A 15395-nucleotide genomic window follows, 5' to 3' on the forward strand; every position below is an offset into this window, starting at 1 on the left:
CTGCCATCGACAGCCTCCCACCGGCCAACTCGCTCCCACAGAGAGGGGCTCCTCAGGGTGCCGTCAACCAAACAATGTCGACTGGCGACACCCAGGGGGAAAGCTTTCTCTATGGGGGCACCAGCCCTCTGGAATGAGCTGCCCCTAGATGTATGTATGATCCCCGACCTGCGCACCTTTCGCCGCGCCCTGAAGACCCTTTTATTTCAACAAGCCGGGCTGGCCTAACATGAATATGAATTTTAAATGGGTGTATGTTGGTTTTAATTTGCGGGCCAAATTTTTGTATATCCAATTTTAATGGTTTTTTAAATTTTGTAAATTATATGTTAATATGGCTGTACACCGCCCTGAGTCCTTCGGGAGAAGGGCGATATAGAAATCTAATAAAAGCTAAAGCTAGAGCTAAATGTTTCTCAATATCATTTTTTTAAAAAAATAAGTCTGTCAAAAGCAAAACCACAGAGTCAAAAGGCAAATAAGATGCTTTTTTACATACAGGTAGCCCTCAATTTACCAGCACAATTCAGCCCAAAATTTCTGTTGCTAAAAAAGACAGTTGAGATTTGCCTGATTTTTTTTCCCGGCTGTTCTTGCCACAGTTGGTAAATGAATCACTGCAGGGATTAATTTAGTAATATGGTTGTTAAATAAACCTGGCTTTCCCATTAACTTTGCAAAAAGTGGTCACATGAAGCCACGACACTGCAATCGTCAGAAATATATGCCAGTTTGCAAGTGCCCAAATCTTGATCACCTGACCACGGGGATTCTGCAACGGTCATCAAGTGTGAATAATGGTCATAAATCGTAACTTCGAACCACCATTAAATGAATTGTTGTAAGTCGAGGAATATTTGTACGCTGATACTTTTTCTTTCCCTTAAGAGCTATCAAACAGTGCAGAGTCAGCTGAGAGCTCCGGAAGCATCCATGAGGTTTTAAAGAGTCTTGAATCTGGCATGTTGTCATCATCAGATATTACACGTCTTCGTCAAATGAAATCATTCGTCCTTCTGCAGAATGTGGAGGAACTTAATATTGCCCTAAAAGATCTCAGCACACATTCAGAGATGCCTCATGGTAGGTTGAATGCATCCAAGTTTGTTATGAGATTCCTTCTAGCATGCAGATTTCCTATAAAACTATTCTTCTCAAGCATTTTAATTTCTTTTTTTAAAAAAAATAATTTATGTTTGTTTAAATATAAAGGGTTTTTATTCAGTGTGTCTTTGCAGGACAAAATGTAAATTCTTCCCCCCTCCCCCCCCCCCAAACTTCAAATAAGTTCTTTGTATGGGAAAAGATAATTTAAATCTTGAAATTGCTTTCTGGTCAGTCATGGCTTTCCATGATCTTTTTGCACTGTATCTGTGCAGCTGCTAGATACCCCTAAAAGTGGTTCTCAAATGTAATTTATATTCTGACAGATGGGAGGTATTTATTAAATAAACGACAGGAGAATAATCATCTTAAGTATATTTAATGTAGTTTAATGATATGAAATCAAATTTAATCCTAGCCCTCCCCCTTACTTTATGGAAAAGCCCTTAGCCCAGAAATAAAATGTGCACATGGGTCTTAAACATATGGACAGGCAAGGTTTTGCTTATTACTATATAATGTATCCCCTATATGGAAGAGCATCATTGCCAGAATTCCTTTGGCTGGCATATATCAAGTTTCAATTCATGGAATGCTTGATTCTTAGCATTGAGAAAAAAAGAAAATCCCAACAGGAATGAAAAAGCTTTGTTTTATACAATGACAATAAGAGATTAAAGTTTAAAGAGAAGAAAAGGAAAAGGAAGCCGTTGTAGTTAATTTCTTAGTACATTTGTCTTAGAAGTGTAGAACATGCATATCAAGTAGGTACTACATCCCATAGCAGAGAGGAAGGAAATAATCTGCTATATGATCACAAAGAACCCTAACTGTCATAGTTAAACATTAGAGGTATGTCTGCACCTTTGGTTCTAGTTAATATATTCATACTTTCATTTTGTGGGACAATTCATTCATTGCATCCAGTAAACAACTACATGTGATGAAGAAATGAGAAGAGTAATAGATTCTTCTTTCAGTAAATTCATGTATTCTTAATCTCTATGCTAAATCAAGAATAAAAATATCCTACCCTCTACAATTGCAAAACTGATCAATAGAATTATGAGAGCCTGTTTGTTTTTTTAAGCATTTAAAAACTAGGAGATGGTGAGTTCTAGTTCCCCTTTAGGCCTAAAGTCAGCTGGTCCCTTCTCTCTCAGTCCAACAAGGCATGGACAAACCACTTCTAAAATGTTGCTAAGAAAAACTGTCTGAATTTTTCACCAGGAGTCTAGACTGACTTGAAGGCAGGAAAATAAAGTAAAATAAAAATTGCATTGTTAAATTGAAATAAAAATATCCTAGCTTCTATAATGGAAAAATTGATCAAAAGATACATAGACCATGTTATTTGAACTGATCCAGGGAGCTTCAATGGAAGATAACATTCCATAATTTGTGTATCTAATATAATATATTATTGTGTTAGCTGTTTATTGTCATTTATCGAGATGGAATGAAGGTCTTTGAAAGGTTAATTGTTTTGATTGTTGATTTGATAGTTACGAATTTACTTCTCTTTGTTTGCTACAATTTCCATTTCCTTAAGGGAATACTAGTTAATCAAAGCCAGTTTTTTGTAGTGGTTAAGGCATCAAGCTAGAAAGCAGGAAACAGTGAGTTCAAATTCCACCTTATCCATGAAAGCTAGCAGGCTGATCTTGGGCCAGTTACTGTCTCTGAGCCCAACCCACCTCACAGGGTTGTTGTTCTAGGGAAAATAGGAAGAGGAAGCTGTGTTAGATACATTTACTGCTTTGAATTATTTGTAAAAATAATAAAGGTGGGACACAAATAAATATATATTTCTTGTTATTAATGTTTGTATATGATATATGTATTTTAATCTAATCTGTTGAAAGTTAAGAACAGAGTTATTTAAGGTACATGCATGTTAGTTGCTTTTTTAACTTCAAGCTTATCTGGATTTAATAATAAAATGTAAAAAGTTGAAACTCTTTTGTTGGCATATATTTCCAGTTATTTCAGTTACATCTTTAAGTCATTTCACGAGTTTGTCCTTGGAATTACAAATGACTAAAGGTATAAGCCAGTTGCTGCTTAAAATTATAATGCAATAATTAAAACAGCTTAAAAAAGTCATTACAAAATTCACAATAATTGCTTTTTTGCTTTGTTATGAAAATTAGCTTTGCAAACAAGATGTATTGTTAAACTCTTTTTTTAATGTTTATCTCCACTAAAGTTAAAAAAAACCGGAGACAATATTTTGATGTGGAGGGAAGAATCTAGGATTTTCCAATCAGCTGTTCTACTTGAAGTAAATGGATCATTTCCCAATATATAGTTACAAGTAGTTCTCCAATTATGACAGTTCACTTAGTGATGGTTCAAAGTTATGATACCACCCCCAAGAGTATTTATGACAATCCCGAAGTTACAAATGTTGCAGCTTCACAGCAGTCATTCACTCTTACGACCGACCGTAGAGACACTGCATTCTTCCCCTCTGCTTATTTCCTCCCTAGGGATCTAACAGGCACTGGCCCTGCTATAATAGCCCACCAGCTCCTCCCCACCCTGTTACTGATTGCTCACTTACCTTTCAAAGATCCAGAGTTCCAGAACAAGCTGACCGCTTCTCTCTCCTCAAGCAAGTGATCTCCTCTCCAGACTTTCTGTTGCGGGACTGCGGTGCATCGTGCTTTCTTTGCCTGCTCCGAGCACTCCAAAAGCAGAGTTGTGAGAACAGAGGCAGAGAAGGAACGAGTGTGCCCTGCTCAGCTTGGCTGACTCACTGAAGCTGCCTGTGCAGGATACTAGATCTGCTTTTGCAGCACCGGACAGCCTTAGTGAGTCTGAAGGAGCATAAGATTGCGCCCCCGAAGAGCTCTGCCCCTTTGCAAAAGCTTTTGGTGCAGAGGACAGAGGCCTGGAGAAGTGCAAGATCGTACCCCCCAAAGGCTTCTGTGCTCCTCTCCAAAAACTTTTGTAAAAGGATGAAAGGCTTCGGGGGAGTGATCTTGCGCTGCTTCAGGCCTCTGTCCTCTGCACCAAAAGCTTTTGCAGTGCCTGTGGAGACCCAGTGGGACAGAAAGTGGGGGGGAAGTATTAGATATCTCAATAGATTGGGGGAAGCCTTGGGCAGTCAGATGCACTAAGCCCCCCATGGTCTTCCCCACCCTAAGATACTTCATGTGCACTCAATGACCTGCACATTCAATTAGCAAATGCATTGGGTAAAGCAGGGAGGGATCAAATTCATTTAATGTGATCCAATTAACGAATCCTCAGGTTGCAAATGTAATTGGCATGCTCTATTACATTCGTAACTAGAGGATTACCTGTATACTTAAAACTTTTTCTACGGTAACAGCTAACAATTTCTAAGCCAACGATTGAAACTGGTGTTGTTTCTTTTCCAGTTTTTGGAAGGAGCATTATCCTTGCAGTCTGTTGCCAAGTTACTGAATCTATTTTGAATCAATTTTTTAGAATAATTTGCTTACTTAGAAAAAACGGGGACAATTTCTGACACTGAGTTATCCACTAGTTGTCCTCTTTTATGCCAGCTTTTACAGTACCACTGAGATAAATTCATGCAATTAATAGTAGCAGAAAGGCTTTAAATTCAGAGATTTATTTCTTGATAGAACTTCCCTTGATGATAGTAAATTAAAAGCCATTTTAGATACAGTGAAGCTCTCATGGGTTCAATTCAGCAAAAACAAAAGTTTGTTCCAAGATTAATTTGTAAGAAAGAATGATCTAGAACCATTGTACTTCTGAGCCAGCTAGTCAGCCAGCTAGAAATACATTGACCCAATGCATCCTGTGATGTTAGCAATAAAATATGTGGTTATCTCCGAGATTAACGAACATTTGGGGAAAGGGTTACCTGTGGATCAGTCCCACAGTTTAAGCTGCGCACAGATTTCAGTTCAATTTATTTAATGTTTATTGCCATCTGAAATACAATGGATACTGAAAGAAATCTGGTGCACAAGGGACTTTATTCCATATTTGGCTATTCGTTCCTGTGAGCAAAGATGTGTGATCAATAGTTTTACAGTTTACTTCAGGGATTATAGGAAGTATATTACTTTCTCTAAATACAGCTTTGTCCTTTTATCTTTGATGGTGATAGCTGTTGCCAGTGGATTAGGAATTCATAACTTTCTTTCGTGCTTAGTATGGCAATTTTGGAAATGTAGAAGTCAAACATAGACTTCACCTCAGAATAGCTAGAGTATGGATTATTGCATCCAAGGGGGGGGGGATTATACTTTGGAGTCCTTGTCATCCATGGGAATAAGAAGGAGGAAAGTGACAATATGAACATTACGATGTAAATTCCATACTTTTGTATGTGCAATGTGATATCACATGCACATAAAGACACGACATTGCCATGTTTGTTTCATCATTCTGGCAAAGCAGATCCTTGTGTTTGGATCTGATCAGAGGGATGATACATGCCTTCCTTTTATTTCATCTGCATGTTATGATTTTGTATTGAATTTTATACTCCAATCCAGGGGTGTCAAACTCAATTTCATGTAGGGCTGCATCAGAGTTATATTTGACCTCAGGGGGGCAGGGGGGACATGACCAGGGTGAGTGTGGCCAGCATGATGTCACTCATGTCACCTGTGGTGGCCCAAGTGCTCTGCCAGCGAAAACGGGCTCCTGAGCTCCGTTTTCGGCCAGGACAGCCTCCTGCAACCCTCTGCTAGCAAAAATCGTGCTCGGGGAGGCTGTGTGCAACCCTTGCGACCTCCATTTTCGGCTGGGATGGTCTCCTGCAAACCTCTGCCAGTGAAAACGGAGCTCAGGAAGAGTCCCAATTTTTCTGGCAGAGGTACTGCAGGCCGGTCCTTCACTGTTTCCAGGGCGGGCCTGTGAGCCAGATCTAAGCACCCCCCGGGCCGGATCTGCTCCCCGGGCCTTGAGTTTGATATCCCTGCTCCAACTCATCCATTAGCCTTGTGGAAATATGTTTTCTAATTCAAACTTTTTAGAAGTTTTTTTTAAACCTTTCTCGTGATGCCTATGTGAAAGTCTTGCTTATGTATTAGGACAACATAGGTACCAGTGTAACCTGACAAAATTTGATAGAGAAGTATATATGGTTACTTGTGTGATCCGTGTGAGATCCATTCCAGAGGTATTTGGGGAAACAAAGGTCAGGCTGAATGCTTCTGTTTTTGTGGCAGGTTCCTATTGAATTGGTTTTTTAATTCAAAGCATCTAAAACATGCGTACGTACCAAAGAGCAAAGCTCTTAAAAGGCACCAAAAGGAAGTATGCTCAGGTGTACATAACATCTCAAGCAAAGATTATAATAGTATTACTCATCCAGAGTATTCTGATGAGTCATGTAGTACCGCTATATTGCAAAATATTCTTTCTTTTTTGATAAAATACCATTTTGAGTCTCAGATTCCATTGCACTTGACAACCAATAAGATTGTAAGAATCCTTCTGACATAGATTTCCAAAAAAAGACCAAAATAACTGGAAGGTCTTTCTATATGTTGTAGATATTTCATAATTAAACAATTCTTTCAAAGGTTCTATCATCTAAAAGCACCGCCAAATGCAAGCTTCCTTTAGGACCAGCCATATCAGAGAAAATATGCAAAATAGATCATATGGATAGACTTAACGGCCTGCCCAAAAATGTACCATTCCTGCATTTTTAAAGCATTTAATCAATCATATTGTAATTATATCAAATCTCACATACCTTCCTCTTATAAGTGGACTGAAATAAAAAGAACTAGATAAAAGGCATTCAGTTTTTCGATGGTGAAAGGAAAGATTTCAAAAAAAAAAGGGATTTAATGTAAAAGTTACTTTGTGGCTTTTATTTTATATACTTTTCGTGCATCGAAGTTTTTCATACTTTGGTTCAGAAAGTTGCAATTAAAGGAATCTGTGAGAAACAAAATGCTGAACTAACTAAGATTAACTGAAGCCAGATCCAGCAGGGCTATTCTCATGTACTTAAGGAATTAAAATATATATTTAGAAACAAAACCCTACTGTAAGATAATTGGCCCATCTGCCCCAGTAACTATACTGGTTGTAGTATAATCATACAGCTTTAATTCAGACCGATCTGCTCCAAGAGGCCAGGGGTGAAGAAGGCAAGTATTTGGGAGTGCAGAGTAAACAAGTAGTGCTTGACTTATAACCATTCATTTAGTGACCGTTCAAAATTACAATCACCCTTTTAAAAAAATTGGCTTATGACCGTTTTTCACACTTAACAACCACTTAACAACCAGTATCCCCTTCGTCATCTGATCAAAATTCAAGTGCTTGGCAACTGGCATATATTTATGGCACTTACACCCTCCCAGAGTCATTTGATCACCATTTGTAACCTTCTCAGCCAGCTTCCGACAAGCAACGACAATGGGGGAATCCAGATTTGCTTAACAACTGCATGAGTCACTTAACAACTGCGGTAGTTTGCTTAATAACTGGGGTAGAAAGGTCATAAAATGGGGCAAAAGTTACGCAACCTTGCTTAGCAACGGAAATTTTGGGCTGAATTGCGATGGTAAATCGAGGATTATCTGTATGTAACGGGCCAAAGGATTAACCTTGCGAACAGGAAGAAGAGCCATAGCCAAGACACAGTCAGATAAAAGAAATCTGGGTCCAGAGAACAAATATAATTAGGGAAAGCATCTCAGACATGATCCCCCATAATTCTTAGGACAATAAAAGGATTCAGACTTGCAAGATTCTCTTACCATAATCTGATAATAAAAGTGGGATTAGCTTTCATGTCTTTGGTTTCCAAGTTGCAGGGTTGATAGTATATGCCTTACCCAAGTCTATTAGCTTAATCCCTGGTAGGATTTCATTGAGATATACAGCACTAAGTTCATTGGAGAAAGGCCAAAATACATTAGTCCTCACCTATAAGCTTGCAATTGAAGTTGGGTGTGCTTAAAAAAAAAAAAAGTTCTGTGCCTATGTTTTATTTGGTGAAGCTAAACATATTTATTCAGAACCAAGCATCACTGATATTCTACGGTATTTATTTTTCCTTCATATTCGAATCTTCTTCTTGTAAATCACATGAATGGACATGACCATATAAAGCTGTCTTAGTTACTTCGGTAGAATAGAAACACCGGTATGGTGAGAGAGAAAATACCACAGTACAGAATGCCAATATGCATACACGCTGCAGCCTTGGGACTTGTACTTGAGTAAAATCAGAGGGCATCTTACTCATTAATAATTACATGTAGGCTGCAGAAATCTAGATGACCAGAAGTTGGCAACAGAGAGAGTTTTCTGCATTATTTGCTGGTATCTAATGGTCACCTGGAGTTTTGTGGCTCAGGTATGGTAGTTTTACCAAAAAGGGAGTATAGAAGTATAGTCTAAGAAATTGCTTGTGGAATGAGCTTATAAATTCCCTTTTTTTTTTTTTTTTGGTGTACAGGTAATCCTCGAGTTATGACAGTTCACTTAGCGACTGTTTGAAGTTGCAACATAGTACTTACGATACAGTCCTGAGGTTACAAATGTTGCAGCACCATGGCAGTCTTTCGCTCTTAGGAATGACAGCAAAGGCACTGCAACATTCACTCTGCCCATTCTCTCCCCCTCTGCTGCTGCCCCCCCCCCCAGATCTCCATAAGCACTGGGCCTGTGGAGGCTCACCTTGTGAAGATCTAGCGAGCTGTCTCCTCTCTGCCGCAGTTTCTTTGCTTGCTTTGTTGTTTCAGGCTTTCGGTACATTCGCTGAGGCCTAAAGTAGTGCTAGATCACGTGATATCAGTAGCGCGAGATTTCGTGGTACTGATCGCTCAATACGAGATCTGCAGCAAAATGCTTTGCAAACAGAAGGAAGGTTTCAGTGCTTCAAGTCTACCCTCCATTTGCTGTTTCCTTCTCGAAGCCTAAAGGGACATTGCATCCCTGTAGGCTGCGGTCAACTTTGCAAAAAAACTTTGCCAGCAAGAATGGAGCCCAGGAGGGACTGGCGTGTCCCTCCTGGGCTCCGTTCTTGCTGGCAAAGTCATTTTGCAAAGACTTGCCAAAGTGTTTGCAAGCCAATGAGACGCTTTGAGGCAGCACGATTTCACTGCCCCAAAGCCTCCCATCAGCATGCAAACTTTTTGCGCACTGAGACTGGAAACTTTTGGGGCCGTGATCTTGTACGGCAGAGAGGCTTGCTAGATCTTCGCAAGATAAGTGACCCAGCACGGCAGGATGGGGAGGGCAAGCAATTGTGGGGAGCATGAGATATCTCAGTGGGTCGGGAAAGCCTTGGATGGTCTGAAGCAAGTAGCCTGTTCCATCATTAGCCGCCCCCCCCCCCCCCCGGCATGGCCTTCCCCACCCTGAGATACCTCATGTGCACTTAATGACCTGCACATTCGATTAGCGAATGTGAGGGCAAAAGCAGGGAGTTTTCACGTTCATTTTACGTGATTCACTCTAACACCTGAGCCTGAGTGGCGTAGGAGGCTAATGCCTCCTACTAAGGCAGCATTTAACATCCAGCTGCCTGCAATTACTACGAGTTCAATTCTCACCAGGCTCAAGGTTGACTCAGCCTTCCATCCTTTCTAAGGTGGGTAAAATGAGGACCCGGTTTGTGGGGGCAATAAGCTGACTTTGTATAAATATACAAAAGTATGAAGGCTATTGCTTAACGCATTGTAAGCCGCCCTGAGTCTCCGTAGAAGGATGGCATATAAAAATAAATAAAATAAATAAATAAATAAAATTAACACGTCTTGGGTTATGAATGTAATTGGCAGGCTCCATTACATCCGTAACTCGAGGACAACTTGTATAGGATTTTTATTTTTAATCCTTCTAAGCAGCCCTAATCTTATCTGACAACAAAGAGTTGCTAAAGTTGCAGCCTTTTGTACAACATAACTGTTCTCCAAGTTTATTGCTCCTGAATCTCCAGCTGTTCCATATGGAATGACTGCTTGGAATGTATTTTCTACAGTGATCTTAACCACATGTCCTATTTGGATGATGAATGTAATTGTCCTGCTTTTATTTTGTGTCTTTGTTTTATTGAACATAAAGCCACAGGAACTCGGTTCCTTTTTTAACTTTATGAAACAAGCTGTTAAAAAAAACACATCAAGCTATCTTGAACGCTGTAAAACAAACCCAGGCGTACATCGGCATTCCTAAAAAGCTATGATATAAATTAGATTAGGGTAGCATGGGTCCTGTTTTTCCTGTAAAACAAGTGCACATCAATGTGTCATGCCTCTTTTCCCTGTTTCTTTATTACTTTTGGTCTCCTGAGACAAAGACCAGACTGCTGCTTGACACATTTAAAAGTGCAGGCATGGTCCTGAGTCACAAGATTCATTTTCTATTGCCTACACAGTCAGCAAACTTTAATTCCCTCTGCTGTACGTGGCACCCATGTTCATGATTGATGACCTGCACCTTATGGACTGTCAGGTTCCTTGGAGATTAAAAAATAAAGGGGTTGTGTGTGTATAATGGTTGATTGTTTTCTAGGCAAGGTTTCTGTTGGAGTTCTACTTGCTCACATTATTTGGATCTATTCTGAGGATTTTGACAACCTCCATACTATTGATCCAATTGCAGTCTATGTGTGTCTAATGTTAGTAGATTGTTCCTCGTGAAATTTTCAGCATGTTAGTCTTGGAAGTGTAGGAAGTTAGAACCCACCCTTGTCCTAGAAAAATGAAATATTCTAGGAAATATTAAAAAAGCAGAATATTATACCTCCCTGGATGAGAAAAGAAGAAACATGCTTTTGGAAAACAGCTAATAACCCCAGAAAGGCTGGGCCAGCTTATCTACAACATAAAAGTCATGGCCCTCAGGACATGATAGGATTAGCCCTCTACCAATCTAGCAACAGAAACTCGCCACATGGCACCTGGGGATATTACATCACCCAGCAAGATTCAACCAAGGTTGGGACTCAAGACACTACAAAGTTATCCCTGCATGACCACATGGCAGTCTGACAACCAATCAGAAAACATTTCTTACACAGGAACAGAAAGCTCCAAGGCAGAGCCCAAGAGAGGGTATAAATCTCAATCTCTCTCTCTCTCTCTCTCTCTCTCTCTCTCTCTCTCTCTCTCTCTCTCTCTCTCTCACACACACACACACACACACACACACACCCATGTGCTCTTTTTGCCCAGGACCTCAAACCATGTGGTCCTGCCCACCATTAAACCATCTTTTCAAGCAGTCTCCATACTTCCAGTGTCTTTCTCCCCACTTGGAATTGAACCCAGATGGACATTTCTTACAACAGAAGTATGGTAGGATTGTTGGTACAGTTGGAATAAGTATTTGTTTCTAGCGCTCAGCAACTTCAGAAGGTGAAAGAGATCTTTAAATGCTTTTTTATGGTTTGTTTACTAAATTTATTTTAGTACCGGTAGCAGGAAGCAGTTGACAGCCGAACAACAGGTTGAAAGGCAGCTGCCATGTTATGCACCCAAAGAGATGTAATATTTCCCTACTGCTGAAATCATGGGAAATTGATGGCATTTTTTGAACCATCAAAATTGGAAAGAGTCATGACTATCACTTAATCTGAATCCATCTGAAGATCTTAGGTGCTGTGCGAGTGGGAAGCACCCACCCTCTGGTTATTAAGGCAGGCACTGAATCACCAATCAGACCCTTTTGTAATAAATAAAAGTATGGAAAATATATTGCTTCCCAGGTGTAAACGTGAGTTTCTTTCTTCTCAGCGATAAAGGTTTTGTTGTTGTATAAATTCATTGTTCAGCCAGCTGCTTCCAATCATACTCTTGACCAAATAAAGCAGATTGCTTGGAATAGGAGCGTAATGAGCTAAATGCAAAGGAGCACCTTCTGGCGGGCCCTTCATGGATTTCGCGCATCTGGAAACCAGGAAATATGAGGCTGCTGCCAAGAGCAGCATTTCACATGTAAATTTGAGATATGCTTAGCCAAATCCTAGAAGAAGCATAGCCAAAGGTCTTTTTAAGTTTGGAATATCATGATCTCAAGGAGTATATTAAGAAGTTCTCCTCCTTTCACTCAGATAACTGAACCATTTCTTTGGCCTTAAGATCCCCTCTTCTTTTAAGGCAGACTGTTAACGCTTTCTTTCTTTTTTGTCAGCAAGCATCAAGTCAAAAATAGTCTTCTCGGGTGTTGCCTTGGAAATTATCACCCACTAAAGAGCTAAAAATGTCTTCTAAGCACTTAACAAAAAGAAACTATGGAACCGTCTTCTAATAATTCTGTGAATTCTCTACAGTAGTAATGTTTATATCCTATAACCCGTGAACAATTTGGACTTTTTGTTGCCTTCCATGTAGTAGAAATCCTATCCAAAGAAAGAGAAATCAAATGGGTGTTACCTTAAAAATTGAATCATGCAGATGATGCTTAGCATTTAATAAACATTGCACAAGATAGATAGATGGCTGCAGTTATATTCTTATTCAGCCCAGCATAAAATTATAGATCAGGGGTCCCCAACCCCTGGGTCGGGGCCCATTATCAGACCCGGGCCTGTTTGAAACAAGACTGTGGGAGAGATGGGCAAGCGTGCACAGTTGAATCTCCCCACTTGTGAGTGGCGGGCAAGCGTCCATGCATGAAGCTCCAGTCATGTCAGCAGAGAGCGCTTACATGAGCGGAGAGCACTTGCACAAGTGTGTGAAGCTCCATTCATTTGAATGGAGCTTTTTCCACAGGAGTGCCCTAAGCTTGCACGAGTGGAGCTTCACATGCAAGCACCCTCCACTCAAGCGCCCTCCACTCGTGTGAGTGAAACTTCATGTGGAAGTGCCTGCTGCTCGCACGAGTGGAGTTTTGTGGATGAGTGGAAGCATCCTGTCATGCGCAAAAGTATATTTCGGCAAGTGGAGGGTGCGCACACGCATGCCATTCACACAAATGGAGCTGTGCACATGTGCATGCATCTGCCACTCAACCCCCCCCCCCCCAATACCAGGTCGTCCACCAAGCTGGAAAGATTGGGGGCTGCTGCTATCAATAACAAACCTGTGACTATAAGTGGTCCTTGATTTACAACAATTCATTTAGTGACCATTCAAAGTCAGAACTGACAAAAATGACTTATGACCCTTTTTCACACTTATGACTATTGCAGGATCTCCATGGTGGACGTGATCCAAATTTGGACCCTTGGCAACTGACCCATGACAGTTGCAGTGTCCCGGGGTCATGTGATCACTTTTTGCAACCTTCTGACAAGCAAAATGGGGAAGCCAGATTCACTTAACATTTTAAGTAAATAATAAGAAGATTATTTAACATAATAAGATTTTGTGTCTTTTTTGATTTGGGAGTTTAGGCCTTCTTGTAGCTGTTGTCTGCAAGGTATCATCTCCTTTATGCTTACAATGGATCTCACTGGGGCTCTGCATGACTTTGTTGTAGCTACTGGCCTTCTTCATCTTAATTGGCTCATAAGGCTTCTCACCTCCACATGATTTTTTCATGATCTTGAAGGGGGCTCTTGATCACTCTTTAGGATGCTCGTGCTGCCCACAGACTACTTAGCTCATAATTAGGCTAGCATAATCTGTCTTGACCAACAGAAAAGGAGGAACAAATACAGGTGTAAGAAACCTAGTCTTAATCCTTAGGAATAAATAAATAAATTTGCATATGAAGTTTGGTACAAAGAATAACAAAAAAACCCACACCCCAATCTATGAATAGGCAAAATGTTTATGCAGGTACCAAATCTGGATATGCAAAACTAGGTATCACAAGACTATGAATAACAAGGGCTGCCTTTATTAAAGTTAGACTCCAGTCTTGAAAAGTAAAGGTGACCTCAGATCAGATTTGATTCCTGATGACTTTGTAGACATGTCCGCATCATTTTTCTTTATGCCTGTATGTAAGAAGCGGCCAGGCTGAATTCGAGGGTGGGGTCAAGTGCATCATCAGTTTGGAGTCTCTACGCTCCCATAAGAAACGTAAGTCCAGCCCCCTTTAAGTCCGTTGACTCTTATCTGGCACCAAGTTTCCTTGACTGTTAGTAGTTCAGATTCTTCTGAATAGATAGCATGAAATAAACTTCTAGTGCTGTATTTTTAAATATCCTGATCCGTAATACATATGGAAGTAGTTTGGTTTTATCCTCTTCCAGGATATTGTGATAGTGTGTATTTTTCTCACTTTTGTCGTACAGTTCCTGTATTCAAACAGGTACTAATCTGAACAAACCCAAGATTTGCCAGCTACTGCCACTTGTCTTAAGAATTTAAATTGCACCAATTGCATGGTTGCCAGAGTGGGTGTTAGCTATCAATATTATACCTTATTATAACCCTTCCTTTGTGCCTGCAGTGGTAATATTCCAATTTAATTCCATGTGAATATGTGTAGTATCAGATGGACCTCAAGCACTGTACATTTGGGAAATGACATTAGTGTACTTAAGGAAACAAGTGGACCAATCTGCTAAAAGTTGCTAGCAACATTTACAGGTGGAAAGTTACATTTGAGACAGGAATTGGGTTTTTGCTTTGAAAATATTAATGTCCTTAATTTATTCTTGTGTTGTATGTTAGCAAAAATAAAACATTAAGGTTTGCATATATTTGCATACCTGGAAACAACATGACTTTAAGTAAACAAACTTGGGGCAGATCATAGTTGTGCCTAATCATATTTCATTGATAAAATGTGTAAATTAATAACCATTCTAAAGTTTAAAACCAAACAAGACTTTGCCTACGTACTGATTCCTATTTTAAAGAATAAAGGAGTAGATGGGAAAGGCAGGAATGGGTGGGGAAGGGGAGAACCTAATGATATGCAAAAACAGAGGGGATTTTACGCTAATGATTCAAAGGGATGTAGCAAGTGAGAGAGAACAGGAAAAACAGATATTAAGAGAGATTTCTAAGTAAGAAATCCAAATCAAAGAACTGAAGCTGGATAAGTATTAAGGAACTAGGAGTCCTAACTAGAAGATCAGTCTAAGCAAAGTTTAAAGGAGGGATGGGGTTGTTATTGGTGGCGTCTTTTCAAAAACTTGAGTCCCTCCGGAATAATGGTTTAAGGACCTTCCTGCTGGCAGCGGGAGCGCAGCTAAAACTGGAAAGGGTCAGCTCTTCCAGAAAGCTTTTGAAATCAGAGCAAGGGCTGCCTCCAAGGTATAAAAGAATGAGAAAGCCTTTAGGGAGAAATGAAGAAGCAGAGGCAGAGAGAGAGAGAAAAGAGAATAAAATATAATGTATACTGGCAGACAAAGGTGGGGAAATGTACAGAGGAAATGTTTAACCCCCCCCTCCCCCAAAAGGAGAAGG

The 15395-nt window shown here is 40.0% G+C and overlaps 1 protein-coding gene across 1 annotated transcript in view; it reads left to right on the forward strand.

Annotated features, from left to right (window-relative positions):
- ERICH1 (glutamate rich 1) overlaps positions 1–15395 on the forward strand; it is a 107531-nt gene that overhangs the window by 89836 nt on the left and 2300 nt on the right. Inside the window, exon 5 of the mRNA XM_070954979.1 lies at positions 889–1083. Coding sequence (XP_070811080.1) covers positions 889–1083 — 195 coding nt within the window. The remainder of the gene's footprint in view (positions 1–888; positions 1084–15395) is intronic.

Source organism: Pituophis catenifer, unplaced genomic scaffold (assembly GCF_029215685.1).
Source record: "Pituophis catenifer annectens isolate HBS135680 unplaced genomic scaffold, rPitCat1.0.hap2 SCAF_1, whole genome shotgun sequence".
Taxonomy (NCBI): domain Eukaryota; kingdom Metazoa; phylum Chordata; class Lepidosauria; order Squamata; family Colubridae; genus Pituophis; species Pituophis catenifer.